The sequence below is a fragment of the Rhea pennata genome, chromosome 1 (genome assembly GCF_028389875.1).
Source record: "Rhea pennata isolate bPtePen1 chromosome 1, bPtePen1.pri, whole genome shotgun sequence".
In the NCBI taxonomy this organism is placed as follows: domain Eukaryota; kingdom Metazoa; phylum Chordata; class Aves; order Rheiformes; family Rheidae; genus Rhea; species Rhea pennata.
In genome coordinates, this window is record NC_084663.1 from 57,561,742 (window position 1) to 57,579,867 (window position 18,126).

The window sequence follows — 18,126 nt, forward strand, 5'->3', positions numbered from 1 at the left end:
TTTTTTTTTTTTTTTTTTTTTTTTTTTTTTTTTTTTTTTTACTTCTCGAAGTTTTATTGTTGTGAAAGCTGTCTTGAACATGCTACATTTATCCTTTTTTTTTGGGGGGGGGGGATGACAGGCTATTAGCATTTTGAAACCTCTCTCTAATGCAGTTCCTTGAATCATAATGCAAGAGCAGGCTCTCAGGCTCTGTTCTGGTGTTTCACTGGAATGGTTTTGATCCTACTCAAACCAGCATGTAGGTTAAAGCACCATTATGGGTATATTTGATTAGAATTTCTTCCAGTGGGATTGTTCTGAGTAGCACAAGTAGTGTCAAGTGCCTGGGGCTCCTCAAGTGTTAGAGCGCTGAGGAAAGGATTCTGATTGTAAGATTATGTTGAGGTGAGAAGAGATGTTTATGGAAGGAGTGAAGATCTGAAGCTACCGCATGGTTGAAGCATTTGCATGCATTGAAGGCTAATTCTTGATTTAGGTCAATGCTCAAAATTGGTCAACCAGCCAGTTGCTGAAGCTGGGCTACAAGCAGTCGTAGTAATGCTAGAGAAGCATTTAGTAACGGAAACCTAGAGGGCCAGGCTTCTCTGTTCTGCCAGACATTACACTCAGTGGTTAGGAGGTGGGTGGTACCATCTAGCTATGGTTAGCTTTTAGCCTTAATGAGTCAGCTATAGGCAGAGGATTGCAAGCCAAGCCTCTGCCTTTCAGCTACACTTCCTTTTAGCTGGAGAGATGATGTCACCACTGTGTGAAGGCTATATTACTTCTCCTTTTATGGAGATGAACAGGCTTGAAACTGGAGGCACTCATGCAGAGGAAGTGGGTGATAAAGGTCTGTTAGGATGTTCGGTAACTGAGATGCATAGTGTAAATTGCACGTTCTGTACTAGCTTACCAACCTTTTTTGCTTCAATCTCAAAACATCTAAGAACAAATTTGGGAGTTTGGGACTCTATTCATTTATCAGTTGTACCAACAGATTTGACCAGAGCAGTTCCAGAATTCATTCAGATCTGTTATTTTGCAGTGGAATATTTGACTGAGATTTTCTTAATAAACAAGATGTCTATCTCATCAAAACAAATTGTGGTTTAATTAAGTTTTTAATAAATGCTGAGAGTTTCTAGACACAGTCTAGAATGAGTTTTATGTTTTTGGACTGCAGAAAGCCAAGAATGAGTTGAGGAGCTTTTTTAATGTAGTCAACAGTTAATCTAGTGGTCTAGTGACGCCATACTGCTGTATAGCTTGAATTTTGAATGATGTATCACATCCTGAATTTTTTGGATACTTGAGGCTGCTGCTTCTATGATCACTTGAATACTGTGGTGATGAGAGCTGAAGAAGAGCCTGGATAAAAAAAACCTGCCTTGCCAGCTGGTCTGAAATATAGAAATGTTGCTATAATTAACTCTTGAGTTGCTCTTCTAGATTGTTTTTAATAAGTGCCTTTTTTTTTTTTTTTTTTAGATAAGCAGATACAGATTTCTTTTAATTGGGAATTTCTTGATAGTGTTATTGTAAGCAACCGAGTTTATGGTATCGAGCACATTCTGTTTTGCTGAGTAGGTTGCTTGCACAATAATACATATAAAGGCAAGTGCAGACTGAAGTTGTCCAGTGCTCCTGTGCTGAATGATCCTTTAAGAGGGAGGGAAGGAAAAAAAAAAAAAAAAAAAAAAAACACGGAGGGGGGATAGAGTGCCTCTTTTCTGGGCAATTGAATTCTGAATCATGATGGCACAAGTCAGAAATGTATGGAGAATGAATATTGGTATTTAGACTAATTCTTAGCTGGAACTGTGTCTAAAAGTTATGCTTTTGTAGTTGCTAGGTCTTTGGCTGTTTGGTAGGCTCCAATTTCCTGTTGCTCAACACATTATTTGAGTTGTCTGTTCGTACACAATTAGAAGAATTCCAGCTATCCCAATGACTGCTGCTTTGCAGTCCTGGGAAAGAATTTTCCCCCAGATTGCAAACAGGAATGTTGCCTTTTATGGCAGTGTCTGCACACTGCCGGTGACTTGCCTGCACTCGCAGGTATGTTCTTGCTGGCTTAAAGCAGAGGTGACTAACTCACTTTCAGCAAGCCACCAGGAAAGTTTGCTGGGAAGGAAAACATAGTACCAAGAGGGTTTTGAACACAGTTTATGCCTTTTCGTCCTGAACATCAGTTACAATGCCCCACTCTTTACTAAGGTGTGGAAAGGACATGTACTTGGTACTTTGACTTCCTTGAATAGCTACACATTGGTATTGTTACCCTCTTCCTTTTGGAAGAGCCTCTAAAGAGCTTTTCAACCAAGTATGAAAAAATGTGTCATGAACAAGAAGTATTTAATGTCAAAGTGCTTCTGAGTATTAGCTCATCTTGATCTTGATCGTTTTCTTTTTGTTGGGCAGCTGGTTTATCTGGCTCCTTGCCAGTGTTTTTGCTGAAATAAGGATGCCCTCTTGGAGGAGAGGAAAGGGGAAGGCATATGTTATTTAGACTATATGATTTAAGTACCTAGGGCTCTATTGTTTGTATGGGAGCCTCAGTCATAGTTCAGATGCCAAAATTGATTACAAGGAGTTAGCAGGAGTAGCATCCTTTCGGCTATTGTTTTTTCTCAAAAAGATTTCTTAGATGAACCTCTCTAGTACTTGAATGGGAGGGCAACCTTTTCTAGGACAAGTGAGCTGCTTGTTGTTCACGGTTAGGCTTTCGAAAATCAGATGTTGTTCGGAGACAAAATCTTTTCCCTTCATAGAGCTGTTTCGTGATCGAGAATTGCATCCAGGTGTCACCACTACTGAAGAATATGTTTCCGGAGGCAGTCTGTAAATGAGTCATTAGTTATTTCCCTGATCCACCCTCAGAGCCCAGTTACGCAGAAGGCTGGCGTGTGCCTGCTGAGCCATTGACCCACTGGGAACCTTGAACGGGTGGGGCCTTCGGAGTCAGCTAACATCCATTCTTTGCCTGTCCCTCAGCAAAAGAGGTGCATTTCTTAAAGGCATGATATAATAGTATAATTATTACATATAATATTAAAAATTAAATATCATTAAATATAAAATGAATATATTTAATATAATATAATTCAGCACTTGAAAAAACAAATATACAGTGCTAGTAAAGGTGCAGGACCTAGTGCTAAATGCTTAGAGCTTGCTATCCCAAAACCTTTTGAGGGACATTTTTTTTTTTTGACATACTTTCTTCCTGTCTTAGGGCTGATTATTAGATCTGCTCTTTCTGTAAGTGGTATCAATGGGGACAAAGCAACTTATTTTCCTCTAAATTTTATGTGCTCGTTCACATACAAATGGTTTCTAGTTAAGAAGCTGTAGCACAGGGGTTACCTATCTGTAATGTGGGAACTTGATCAAAAATTTAAGAAAAGGTAGAATCATAGAATCAGTAAGCTTGGAAGGGACTTCTGAAGATCATCTAGTCCAACCCACCTGCTCAGCAGGGTCACCTAGTGCATGTTAGACAGGATTACATCTAGGCGGGCCTTGAATCTCTCCAGAGAAGGAGGCTCCACAACCTCTCTGAGCAACCTGTTCCAGTGCTCCATCACTCTCACAGTGAAGAAATTCCCCCTCACATTCAGGCGGAACTTCTTGTGGTTCGGTTTCTGCCCGTTGCCTCTTGTCCTGTCACAGGGGACAACTGAAAAGAGTTTGGCCCTGTTGATTGATAAGATCCCCCCTCAGTCTTCTCTTCTCCGGGCTGAAGAGGCCCAGCTCTCGCAGCCGTTCCTCATAGGGCAGATGCTCCAGCCCTCTGATCATCTTTCTAGCCCTACGCTGGACTCTCTGCAGTAGCTCCATGTCTCTCTTGTAGTGGGGAGCCCAGAACTGGACACAGTACTCGAGATGAGGCCTCCCCAGGGCTGAGTAGAGGGGCAGGATCACCTCCCTCCACCTGCTGGCAGCACTCTTCCTAATGCACCTCAGGATACCATTGGCTTTCTTGGCCACAAGGGCACATTGCTGGCTCATGGACAACTTGTCATCCACCAACACTCCCAGGTCTTTCTCTGCAGAGCTGTTTTCCAGAAGGTCAGCCCCCAGCTTGTACTGGTGCCTAGGGTTATTTCTCCCTAGGTGCAGGACCCTGCACTTGCCCTTGTTGAACCTCATGAGATTTCTCTCTGCGCAGCTGTCCAGCCTGTTGAGGTCTCTCTGAATGGCAGCGCAGCCCTCTGGTGTGTCAGCCACTCCTCCCAGCTTGGTATCATCAGCAAACTTGCTGAGGAGGCACTCTGTCCCCTCATCCAGGTCACTGATGAAGAAGTTGAACAGGATGGGACCCAGTACTGAGCCCTGGGGGATGCCACTAGCCACAGGCCTCCAACTGGACTCTGTGCCACAGATGACGACCCTCTGTGCTCTGCCTTTCAGCCAGTTCTCAATCCACCTCACTGTCCACTCATCTAACCTTCCATCACAGAAGGCTATCAGATTGGTGAAGCATGATTTCCCCTTGGTGAATTCACCTGATCACCTTCTTTATCTCCATATACCTAGAGATGACATCCAGAATGAGCTGTTCCCTCACCTTTCCACGTATGGAGTTGAGGTTTATTGGCCTATAGTCTTACTGGGTCTTCCATCTCAGAGTCTAGTTTTTTTTTTTTTTTTTTTTTGCTCTTCCTGTTCCATGAAAATGCATTCAAAGGCCAAATATATTTCTGTCAAGTGGAGTTGATAGATTTTGTTGGTGATGTTGAATTTGTAAGATTAGGGCCAAAATACTAAATTTATTTGTGTTGGCAGTGTTTAAGGATGTAGAAAGTTTCAAATACTTGAACTCTCTCTGACTATAAAGCCCTTTACATTAGAGCTCAATCTCTTTATCTTGCACAAAGAAGCTTGAATGGTGACTCAGTTGTCACTCTAAGTGGTTCTTTGGTGACAGGACACTGAATGCACTTGGGTACTCTTAAGCTACTGGAGAATGGAATAGGAAGAACCATTAACTAAAAATATGGGGACAATCACATTCAGAAACATATTCCTGAAAATTAGTCATAGCTGAAATAAATTATTTGGAGGAATTCAGTGAATTTGCTGCTCTTAGGGATGTTTGAGCCTTGCTTTCTTTTTAGAGATTAAACTTTAGTCTAATACAAGCTCAATGTGGAAAGAGGAAAGAATGGCAGTAACTCTATGAAATCTAACTGCAATGATATTCAGGTTCTCAGACTGGATGATGCATGTCCTCAGGTCTTAATCTCTGTGACAGCAAGTTAAGAACATTTTGTTTAAAGAAAACGAACAAACAAAAAATCCCTCCCAAAGTAATGGAGATCTTTAGTCTGAAGGTTCAGTCTGTTTTACAGTTGTCCCCACAGCCCTTGTGTGGTGCAAGACTGTGTGAGTAACTTCTGCAGTGCCCAAGTCTGTTTTGTGTCTGAACAGGTCTCACTTCCCTTGTAACCACTACTACTACAAACTGTCAGAGCTGCTATGGTAATAAGCACGGATGTTCTCCAGTCTGCTCAGTACTAGCTGGTTCCTGGTGACATAAGGAAGCAGTGTGTTGTGACCTGGAGTAGCAGGGGAAGAACAGGAGGGAAGGAGAGATGAACACTGAAACCAAGGCAGAAGGAATGTGTGGGCACAAAAGTGATGGAGGAGCAGTGGAATGAAGACATGGTGGAAAGACAAGTCAAAGATTGTGTATGAGGAAGTGGAATCGTAGATGAAAGCTCAAGGGAGATTAAAGATGTTGGAGAAGATGGTGATGGGTAGATTGAGAGCAGTAAGTTCTGTAACTGGAAAAATGTCATCATCCACAGCTGGGAGTTGAATCCATGAGTTGGTACATCTACTACTTAACATCCACTACAGACGTTCTGTTTCTGACTTTTGTGGTGTATCAGCTTGAAAGAAAAGATTTAAGCTGTTACCAGCTGCTCAGTTAATACAGTAGAGCATGGTGCCATGAATCAGTTGGCTGCATAGGATTTAAGCTGCTGCTCAGCATTGTAGTTTTCAGCTCCATTCTGTATAAGATCAGGAACAAAAATTTCTCACTGGGCTTCTAGTCCTCCTTTTGGAGGTGAAAAACTCTGATGTGGGGTTTTCAGAGTTTGGGAGTATTTTGCCTTGTCTACTACCACTCTCTTCTGTATCCACTTTCCCTACTCTGCTGTGTCAATATGGACCTAGAAGAGTGAAGGACAAGCAGATTTACATTGAACTATAGCCCTGTGATAAAGAAACAGTCAGGAGTGGAGAGGAGTTCTGTATTGTTTGTACTACAACTGTGATGCAAACCATGGTTGTTTTTATGTTGGTGCCATTATTCTTCAATTAGCAGATGGTGAGAGATTGACTTCTGTGGCCGGAAGAGGGGTTGCATGGCCATATTTCTGAGGATATGCTTGTTGGCGTTTGCTAGTTCCTGTTTGTGTCTTCGGTGTTGATATGCTTCCATCATAGAAATTTAAACTTGAAGTAGTCTTGATCTGACTACAGTTTTAGAATTAATTCTTTATTTTTATTTATTCTAGATCGAGAGGATCAGTCCATCCTTTGCACGTGAGTAGTTATAATTGTCAGCTTGTCTTGGTATCAACTTCTATATTAAAAATTTTGCTTGGAGGGCTTTTTTTACTACTTAGACCCTCCAACATTACCTAGGCTTACTGAACCCCACCCCAGCACACATACAAGTATTTGACTTTTTAAGCTCCTCCAAAATACATTTAATCCTTTCAGCAGAATAATTTTCTTAAGCACTTCAGGAAGAAAGGCAATTTTGAAATAGCTCCTGTGCTCAAACTTCTAGGGAAATACTGTTTTGTTATTGGAAATGACATGGAGAATCCTTAAGATTTGATACAGCTGCTGTGTTTAAGTACATTCATACTGATGAGGCTGATATAGCAACAAACAAATAGTCTTACTTGACACAGCAGTTTCTCTTCTAGACATGGGGAAATTGGTTGACTCCAAAAGCCTAAGTGAGTTCTACTCAAGGATTTAGAGTGTTTCTCTTTAGACTCAGGAGGCTTCCTTCTGAAAGATTCACTTTGTTACCTTTGAGCCCCTAACTCTACAGCAGCCTCCAGATTATTTCTCAGCCACTTGGAAACCATCCATGTGACTGGAAACTGTAGTTCTTTATTCCATTCCCTCTTTTATATACGCACATGCAATTCATACGCTGTGAGAAGCTGGCTGTAGGCTAGCCTGCAGTCCTAGCTGTATTGCTACCGCTCACTAGTATGATTCAGCTGGTTTTGACAGAGGTGTCATGGTAGTCAGAATGCAGTTAAAAAGCTCTATAGCCATTTAGAGGTTAGAAATATGAATATATTACCTGTTGTCTTTTTTGTGAATGAATCACAAACTTTCTTTACAGAGGTGAATCAGGAGCTGGTAAGACAGAGAACACCAAGAAGGTTATTCAGTATCTGGCTCATGTTGCTTCTTCGCACAAGTCTAAAAAAGACCAGGTAAGGGCCAACTTCATCTTTGTGGTGCTGTAGTACTGTGCTGGCTTTCCACAATATAATTTCTACTGGTTGACTTTGCTAAAAGACATTTTACTGAATAAAAGCCTAGATATAAATGTCTATTGAGGACTGAAGAGCACAGTAAACTATGAAATTATAAAATGGAGAGAACAGTTAACTATGAAATCATACAAGTTTGCCATAAAATGTGAGCCAAGGAATACTGCTCTAGGTTATAACTCCTTTAAGTTCAGTGGAGCTACAGTGGGGATAAACTTATCTATAACATCTTGGATTCATGAGCAAGTGTGTTTAGGAACACTATGAATGAAGCGCCACTCGATCTGATCTTCTTACACAGACATACCGCTTTTAAACAGTCAAGGCAGTTTAATCCTTCCCAGAAGGAGTTGTATCTTTTCTTCAGTAAATTTAGGGCTGGCTATTATATGCTTTTTCAAAAGTGGAGAATACGGTGATAGGCTAGTAGATGTCAGCTGAAAACTCTAAAACTGTAGGAAAACATAAAAGGGTGGAGAGCAGCCAAGCATTGCAGCACATGAAAGGAGGGTGGTGGTGGTGATGGGAGGATTTTGAAGATGTCTCACTTATATTTTTTTCCCCTCCCTCTACCCTGATGGACTATTGCTGAATTCGTCAGTTGTATCCTCGTAGGTGAGCTGCACGTTTACTGCACGTTCTGCACCAGGAATGCGTTTTCTGTCCCATTGTGTGATTTTTTTTTTTTTGAGCAGCTTTTCACTCCACACCAATATCACTTTCTGCAGCTAGAACAATCCCATAGACGATTCACAATTTTTTTTTTTTTTTTTTTTTTTTTTTTGTGTGTGTGGTGCACAGTAATCTTTTTGTCAGGATATTCAATTGGAGACTAAAATAACATCAAGAATACTTGTCTTCTGTGCTCAATACTAGTTTGCATTTAAGGCTTTTCTTGCAGGGCTTTCCCAGGTATATTGTTTGGAAAGAAGTATTCTGCCACGGCAATAGGACTGGACCAGGCTTTCCTAGAACTCTGAATGTCTAGTATGTGTGATGTTTCTAGTGAGACAAATTTAGTTAGATATTCAGCTTTCTATTTCCAAAAGTTAGATGTGGGTGCAGGTTGCTGAGAAAGGTCAGGAGGAAGCTGTCCTGCAGATGGGATGTTCTAGGACTGTGAGTGTGTTAGCCAAAGCTGAACACATGGGAAATGTGCAGTGCCAAGCTATGTAATGAAAGCCAGATGCCAAGTGCATCCACTGTATCTCTCTATAAAAAATTTCTCGTAGTAAGTTAATGTGTAAGCAGGTGTTACATATGTAGAGTTTATGAATAAGAAAGCATCTCTGCACACAAGTGCTATGTGTGCTTGTGTACACTTTGTATTAAGTGGCTTCTGGAATCCAACCAAAAAAACGACTTTTTATGTGCCAAACTTTCAGACATATGAAAACTTTTTCCATGGCTGTCAGTAGCTGTATTTAGAAACATTTTCCTTCTCTTCCCCCCCCTTCTTTTTTTTTTTTTTTTTTTTTTTTTTAATGTGGAAAATAGAATCATGAGTTTGAGTTAAGCATTCTTCCCGTACTTATCCCTGAGGAAAATGTCAACCACCTAGGCAGGACAAAGATCTACTTAGAAGAACAAAACAGTCCTATGTTGGATTTGTTGTGTGGTTTGCCTAAATTTGATTCCCCCCCCCCTGCCAAGGATCTTCTGAGAAGTCTTGCAACTAACTTTTTGCTCTACTTTTGTGACTAAACAGTAGCTACTGGCCTTATCAGAGAGGAGCTGAACTGGTGTTATTAAATGTTAATTTGTAATGAGTACTTTAGGCAACAGTTCCGTACAAACCTTAGGCTTGGAGTCAGATTATGAGCTTATGAAGACCAAAACATTTTATCTATCTATTTTATTTACTCTCAGAACTCTGATACCTGCAGACTTACTCTTTAGGATAGAGTGTGGTAGTGCCAAGTCTCTATGCTTCAGGACAAAAACTCCTCTGCTGGCACTGAGGAGCAAGATTAGGCATGGAACTTAAAACCAATGACAGTATACAAAGTACTGATGTTTCACTTACTAGAAGATAGTCAAGAAACTTTTCTGGTAGAAGTTTTAAATGTTAGCTCCTGTTTTCCCAAGTATTCAAGTGAAGTCAGGATTATACAACATTCTTCAGCTGTAGTTCTGTTTTGGAGTTGGTGGCAGCTTCCACTGATGCCAGTGCATTAGTGTATACGTTCAGCTAAATAGCTTCTAGATGCATGGTGTGAATACTAAGCACATTACGGCTGCTTTTAGAGCCTACTGAATCTGATTATATAACCACTTTTTCATTTAATCAAATTTTATTTATAGAAGCAGGATTGATGTTTTCCCATTCTTAGTCTCTGCCTCTACACAGACTTGTTAAATCACATAATGGTCTTTTCAAGATGAGAAACTTCTCAGCTAATCAGAAATTCATGGATAATAGCTGCTGATGCCTAAATCCTTGCGATGAGGGTTAGATTATTGATAGCCTCTTCTCCTTTCCTCCTCCAACCCAGTGTTGTTGGGATCCTGTTACTTCAATCTCACATGATTGAAAAGAGTACAAAAGCAAATCCTTAATATTTTTTAAAAAATATAGAGGAACCAAATTCTTCTTTTATATATATATATATATATGTGTGTATATATATATGTGTATATATATATATATGTATAAAATTGCATTCTGTTAAAGCTAGTTTTGATTTCTAGATGCCTTTCTTCATATTTTCTTAAAAACAAATGGCTGGCAACACTTCTTGCACAGAAATCATTCCAAAAATATTTGTTTGAAACTCAAGAAATTCATTCTATAAGTTCGTATCAAGGATTTTATTTGCTTTAAACTGGTGATGTAAATTTGGAGCAGAGCGAAAAGACTGTACTCTAGAGACTACACTGCCTGACTCGGGGCTAGCAGATTCAGTGGGTGTTATTGCCTCAGTTTGCATGAGAAATATTGTACACACTTAAACTGCATGCCAAATATTGTATAAATTTGCTGTGTCAGGGTTCAGGTCGAAGGCCTGCAATTAATGATAGGAACCTGAGAATTTCTAGAAAGCTTCTGACAGCTCTACATTGTACTGGGTTTTTTTGCATTGTGAAATTGCTCATTACATAAAAATAATAAAGTCTATTCCTTCAATTAAGATGACCTTCAATATTTAAGGCCCCCCCCAAAAAAATGTTTTAAAATCTAAACAAAGGCAGCATTAGAGTGCACACAAGTGAGGAACGGATACATCACAGTAATCCCAGCTACTTAATCTTACATGCCATTGCTGTGACCTGCTAAGAACTTGCCTCAGCATTGTGATATGCTAGTAAAAGCAAATTATGAGAACTGATTTGACCAACTTTAGTCTTTTCTTCTTTCCCACAGCCATATATCACTGTATTCTCTGAGCTGGTATTCTCCATGCCTGTTGGTTGAAGTGACCTAATTACTTCTAAAATACAGTTTATCAACACCTACGTGTCGTTAATGACACTTTTTTTCCTGAGTTATTAAAAAAAAAAAAAAAAAGGCCAGAAAGTCTGTGGTGTACATGTTTCTATCAACTTTTGATCCTTGTGTAGCTAAGCATAACCCTCACTTCATTTTTAGCCAAATAATTAAAATAGATTCAATGTCAAAGCGGACTTTTGTTTAGAGAAAAATGTTCTCTTGATCTCTTCCCTCCTTTTTCTTTAGTTGGGTTAAAATATTAAGTTGGTGACATCACTCACTTCCATAGCAACAGATTGCAGTTAAAAACAGAGGCCTAGGACTTCAGTGCAGGATGAAGAGGAAGAAGAGAGTGAGAAAAGTGTTCCAACTTCATTGCACGTGCCGGAATAGGAGGGGGAAATGTGACTGACGCACAATTTCAAGGGCTGAAACCTAGTTTCACGGTTTTCTCCTTACAAAGCCTCATAGTGGCAGTGTTGTAAGAGAGCGAATCTTCCAGTTTTCCTTTCTAGGGCTAAAACCCCTTGTTATGTATATGTGACAGTGAATGAAAGTGTTTGCAGCAGCTGTCTTTTCTGTGAATGTACAGTTCTACAGGGACTGAGGGTCATATTTGGCTCTGCACTTTGCCAGCATAAAGTGATTGTGGAAGTAGGAAAAAAAAAAAACTTTGCTCAGTTCTGGTATCTCTGCTCTCCCCTACCCCCTTCTCCAGTATGCATTTTTAGAGAGGTAGTGTAAGGACTGACCTGTTTTATAATGCACCTTGAGAATGAATGGAAATTCTTTTTACTTTTGAAATACCCTTGCAAGTTTTGCTCATGAATTCCAGTTCTCAAGAATGAAATTCAGTTTCCATGTGTTATGCATCAGGAAGTTTTGAGTGCGTACAAATAATTGCTAAAAAGAGAAACATTAAATTGTCATTTTCTGTCTCTAGAAGTTTTTTAGGTAATCTCGAAATATATGGAACTCTGTGCTTCTAGCACATAGGACAAGTGATTAAAAAAAAAAAAAAACCAAGGATATATCTAAAACCTGCAGGGAAGGGTGTATATGCTCCAATGATCTTATACTTGGCAGAGATAAAGGTTGTGATTTTCTTGCAGCTCCAGCCTTTTGCGTTCCTTGAGGGGAGGAGCGTACGAGTATGGCAGCAGAACACAAGCAATCATGCTATTTGTGGGATGCCACTAACTTCTCTCTTCCTCTGTGTGTGTGTGTGTGTGCGCACGCGCATGCGCACTGTGCACATGCCTCCTTAACAAAGGAGGTTTTTTCTTTGTTTGCTTTATGGAGGATGTTCTAGTTCAAGAAGACTCTATTTTAGAGCTTTTCAAACTGATTTTTGAGCCTACTACTAACAAAATTCAGAGCTGTCTTGCAATAGCAAACTAAGTTTTGGGGTTCTTTTTTGTTTTTTTTTGTTTTTTTTTCCCCTTACTCTTGTCTGGATGGCAAGACACTTCTGGGATGTGGGCATGATCTTGGATAGAATGAATGGTCTTCTGCTTTGATCCTGGGAAGTCTTTGGGATGTTATGGCCAAGTAGCTTCAAAGTGCTGCTTGTTAACAGAAAGCCAGCACCGTAAGTGGAGACCTTTGTGTTGAGGAAAGGAATAAGACATATAGAGAACAAAATGGAATGCTCTTTTACCAAGGAAACTCATTTGACGGTCTGAGGGAGCATCTTACAAGGTTTAATGTGGCTGGGGGCAGGTTTAGCTCAGCTGGTTAGAGCGTGGTGCTGCTAACGCCGAGGTCGTGGGTTCACTCCCTGTGTGGGCTACACTGAAGGTTGAACTAGATGATCTCCAGAGGTCCCTTCCAACCTTACCATTCTATGATTCTCTACAACAGACACCAAGCTAATGTGAGCTGAATCTTCAGCACTGGTTTGATCCAAGCTTAATGCAGCAAATTGTTACCTAATTTACTGATATCTGGTTTCCCTCTAGGGAGAACTAGAGAGACAGTTGCTGCAAGCTAATCCCATCCTGGAGGCCTTTGGAAATGCCAAGACAGTAAAGAATGACAACTCCTCAAGATTTGTGAGTATTACCCAACTTGGGTGCTAGTATACTAAGTCTTCCAAAGAGAGAGGAAGAAGGTTGGGTGGACTTATTCTGAGTTAATTGTTGTCTTGGGATAGGACAGTGGTCTGTGGGTGGCTTCCCCCAGATGAATCTGGGAAGCAAACATCATTCATCAAATTATCCAGAGAATGCTGCTGTTTGGAGTGAATGTCTGGTATGAAAGAGCCTGAACCTATGTCAGGATTGCCAATGCTAATATTTATTCTCAGTTGATTAAAGTCGATGTTTTTTTCTTTAAATTCTGTAGAGCAAATAGTCATCCCTATTTTGTTTGCTCTGGTAAGCAATGGGCAGTGTCTGACAGGCAGATGGGGGAGCCAGGACTGGAACTTAATGGAAATATCTGAAGATAAGATTTTGGGTGGGGGAGAGAGGGTAGAGGAGAGGGGGTCTGCTGTCTAAGCCATATGGCATGTGAAACTGAAGAAAGACTGGTTGTGGGAAATCTAGGCTGAAATATAATGAATTCGAATTCTAGGCTGTCAGAGTGCCCTTATTACAGGTAAGTGTTTGGTATTTTAGTTGCTAAACCACTGTAGTGATTGCAGGCATTGCCTATTGACTGACCTTGTGTTTTGCATAGAACTTGCCTGCCTGATTTGTTCTGAATTTCCTTTCCTGGATAAAAAATTATTTGCCCTTGTTATTTATTTACTTTTACCAGACAGAATGAATTTTAATATTAATACTTGTATGTTCTTCTCAGGGCAAGTTCATCAGAATCAACTTTGATGTCAATGGCTACATTGTTGGAGCCAATATCGAGACCTGTATCCTTGCCATATAGCTATTTAAAAGAAAGAAATGACAGGGTGTAGAGTGTGGCAATAATAGAACCTAACCATCTCTTCACAACTGACTTCTGTGAGGTTGAGAATGTGGCAGGAGACATTTAAATTTATACTAGCAAAGTTCCTGCTTTAATCTTCTGTTTCTTCATAGAGTATTTTGTAACCTTCGTGGACATGAAGGAAATCTCTTCTGAATGAATTAATGACTTCTAGTCTTAGGAGACTGGAATAGCAATGTAAACTGATAAATTGAATAGCTTTGGGATTTCATGAGCCATTCTCTCTTCTGACAAAGGGATGCAGAGAAGGGTGGTTCCTACTTTTATTTTTTTATTTATTTATTATCACTTAAGCCTCTTATCTTTTTATCTCTCTTTATGAGACCAGAAGCTTGGTGGGTTGTTTACCAATGATAATAGCTAAATCAATGCCCTTGTTAATTGGGGTGAGGCGAACACCAGGTAGTACAAGTTTTTCCTCCTGCGATGGAATATGAAGTGATTCATATGTCATGCCATGTTCCTTGATTCTGTAAAGATCTACTGGAGAAATCACGTGCAATTCGTCAGGCCAAAGAGGAGAGAACATTTCACATCTTTTACTACCTGCTGTCTGGGGCAGGAGAACATTTGAAGAGTAAGTATGATTTTGTTGTAGTTATGGGATTCCCTCATTGTAATGACAGAGCATCCCAAACACAGTAGACCAGGTCCTATTCCTTTGTAGCTTTTTGGCTCTGCCTCCTGCTTTTAGAGGTAGTTACCCTTCTACTTCTTCCCCACATTTATACATCCCTCTGCCCCTGTACTTCTCAGTTCATGAAAACTTGCTTCTCTGGTTCCTTCCTGTACCTGTCGTCTTGCCAGCATTGACTCTACATCATTCCTTATCTTGTCCAATGTTTAGTCTTGTCTTGCATGGTATGCAGTACCCTTCAGTGCAGGAATGATCCTACTATTATGAATTTAACTGAGTGGAGCAAAGCATTTGACATCTAAGCAGCTCTAGAAGTCTAGGATTCTAGTGCACCTAGCTTTAAAATCTCAGCCTCAGAGATCTTGACTTATTCAGAGCCCTTGTTCTATGAGAGCTGTAAACTGATATGGAGGAAGGACAAGAGAGGCCTTTCTTTATAGTTGCTGTATTTCAAGAGCTTTGTATATAAACCTTTACCTGAGTTTAAACAAGCATGATAATCTGAAACTAAAGGCAATTTACTTTCAAGATAATCTCTGCTTCTTACAGAGGGAGATGGGGCATAATAATGATGGACAGACACTCTTTTGGTAGAGTTTTCCAAAGGAGGTAACAGAAAGAAATAAGGCAGGAACGCCTTTTTTTTTTTTTTAAAGTTAAATGTTCTGTTGCCAGTAAAACTGGTCTTCATAACAGATTCATCTAGCAAATTACATCTCTATTTGCTGTGAACAGATAAATGAACTAAGAGCCAGCTTTTCAAAAATAATTAAGCAGCTATCCTGAATTCTGGAAAGTGTCTCTAGGATCTTAAGTATGTCTGAATCTGGTCCTCAGTCCTTGGCTGGAAAGGAGAGGGCACAACACAAGTGATCTTGTCTCTCTCTCTCTCTCTCTCTCTCTCTCTCTCTCTCTGTGTGTGTGTGTGTGTGTGTGTTATCATATAGCAAAAAAAGATTCAGTCAGTACTGGCAGGATGTGTTTGGGAGTGATTTGTGATGGTATTACTGTCCAATGTAACCTATACTGTACCTATGGCTGGTACTATATAGGTACTATGTACCTATAAGGTACCTATAGCTAATTCACTTTGACTGGTAACATGTGCAGTTCAGAAATTTGCTCTAAGTGGTAGCTTGTTGTCCATAACAAAGGTCATAACTTTGCTTTTTAAATTCTTTCCTAAGCTGATCTGCTGCTGGAGCCTTACAACAAATATCGCTTCCTTTCCAATGGGCATGTTACAATCCCGGGTCAGCAAGATAAAGACATGTTTCTGGAGACCATGGAAGCAATGAAAATCATGGGCATCCCAGATGAGGAGCAAATGGGTATGAATCCTCTCAAGAGCTTGAAAATGCAAGGTGTAGAAAGAGGGAACAGACCATATCTAACGTACAATTGAGCTCTAGACCTATTGGATGGGCTTTTTTCACACAGTGAACAGTGTGCAAGTAGCAAATGTAGTGGCTTTGGAGCAATCAGTCTCAGGATTTACCAACATAGTTCCAGCTATTGCAATTAGTCTTAGAAATTAAACAACCAATGAAGATGCGCTTCTGTTTGCTAATATTGTTCCCAATCTAAGGGCTGTTTATCCAGCTTATCAATTACACGTCCAAGATGCAAGAGTTTCTTCATCTTGTACAAGGCCTGTATGCTTTCTGTCTTCACCTGAACTTTTAAGTATCTAGTTCAGCAGTGGTTAGATTAGTACTTTGAGAATTGCCTGATCATAGTGTCATTCTTTTCAGCTTAACATTGAGCTGCTAATCAGAAATTAATATTATCTGATTCTGGGAGCACAGTACCATGACAGCCAGTACCTGCTGACAATCAGCACAAAGTGCACCGGTACTTATTCACCAGAACTGTGTGCTATGTCTCATTTGTAATCTACCTCACTGCTTTGGAACCAGCATTCCACAGAATCTCAATTTCTAAATGCATATAGTCTTCTAAAACCAGGATAGGAGTTATAGTATAGGCAGTTTGACTCACAACCTGCTGCCCTTCATAAATGATTGTAATGACGGTAGTCAAGAAACTGAAAGTGATGTGAGGTTAGAGGAGCAAAACCTTCCTACTCTTAATTGCTTTGTGCTCTCAATAACTATCTCTTCCCTGTGTCTAGAAGTAGTCCGTAAGAAAACAGTGAATTTTGGCCTTTGATGTTACAGGATGGGGCATGACCCTGAGTCCTGCCTCCTACTTTCCTGCAATGATGATGAGAATGACTTAAATTGCCAGGCTGCATAGTCTTGCATGGCGGGGGTTGGGCAGAGGGGCTGGGAAAGTCCTGCATCTTGAACAGGAGTCTCAGAAGAGTTACTTATCTGCACTGATTTCGCCTCCCCCCCCCCCCAAATTCCACAACAATCTTTGGGATGTTGAAAAGGGCTTGAATTTCAGGACAGTCCCCACCCATCCAGTCTTGTCATTATCCTATTCTAATTTGATGTCTATGATCAATAAGCATAAAGTGTCAACAGATGCTACTCTTACCATGCCTGACAAGGCTTAAGCTTCTTCTGATGTCTGATGCTGAGTTTCTAATGTTTTCGAAGGTTTACTGAGGGTTATCTCGGGTGTTCTTCAACTTGGCAACATTGTCTTCAAGAAAGAGCGCAATACAGACCAAGCGTCTATGCCAGACAATACAGGTAACCAACCTCCTCGCCTTCCCCATCACCTCCAGAGGAAAACCTGACAAAAATCTTGGAGGGCTGGGGGGAAGCCTACAAGAACTTCTTACAGATAGAAGAATATGTTACAGTACATAGGTAATGTTGGAGACGTGTGTATATACATATGTATAAAAATAAATGTGTGTGTCTATACCTTTTTTTTAAAAAAGGTAAATTATTTGTTGAAAGATATGAAGTGCTGCTTCATATAGATGCAAATATTTGGATTGTTTTGCCAAGTGTGTGTTTGCAGCCACCCACGTGTGGAAATGTGCAACTACTCTTGTGGCAGAACTAGGCAGGCAATACACATTATGACCAAATTAAAAGGGCTGCTCTACTGAAATATGTAATGTGTGTATTTTAGCCAGGGTAAGAATGATGGCTTCTACAAACCTATATTATCAGGCCTGCTTAAAGAAGTAAAGGAAATATTCTTCATTAACTTTGTAGATAGACTTGTAACTGTAAGAGTAAAGTGGATAGATTTGTGGTTGGTATAAAGTATTCATATATATTTTAATTGTGCTGCCCATTGTGACATATGTAAATAACTTTCTATCATATGAAATGTGGTGCTGTCTTTGAAAGACTTATCTCTTAGAACTTTATTACAGATCTATTGCAGAAATATGATCAGAGGTTGCTAATTTCTCTGCAAGTGTAATTATATTTTTAGCTATTATTATCTTGGAAATTATACTTTAAAAGATTTCTTAGAGGGGAGAATAGGCAGGCTGATTTTGGATCTTTAATCTGAAATAGAGTTGCCTTATCTGCTGATTAGCCTTTGAAGACAGAACAATTGGCTTGATTAAGATGTCAGTTACTTAGAGGTGTCTTTGAATTGATGTCAGACTATGGTTAACTTTTCTAAGCTTCCATGTTATGACTTTGTGG

The 18,126-nt window shown here is 40.0% G+C and overlaps 1 protein-coding gene across 1 annotated transcript in view; it reads left to right on the forward strand.

The window, feature by feature from the left end:
- The window catches only part of MYH9 (myosin heavy chain 9), a 73,488-nt gene that overhangs the window by 28,270 nt on the left and 27,092 nt on the right, over positions 1-18,126 (forward strand). Inside the window, exons 4-10 of the mRNA XM_062588729.1 lie at positions 6,516-6,543; positions 7,370-7,463; positions 12,915-13,007; positions 13,759-13,822; positions 14,381-14,479; positions 15,727-15,870; positions 17,107-17,202. Coding sequence (XP_062444713.1) covers positions 6,516-6,543; positions 7,370-7,463; positions 12,915-13,007; positions 13,759-13,822; positions 14,381-14,479; positions 15,727-15,870; positions 17,107-17,202 — 618 coding nt within the window. The remainder of the gene's footprint in view (positions 1-6,515; positions 6,544-7,369; positions 7,464-12,914; positions 13,008-13,758; positions 13,823-14,380; positions 14,480-15,726; positions 15,871-17,106; positions 17,203-18,126) is intronic.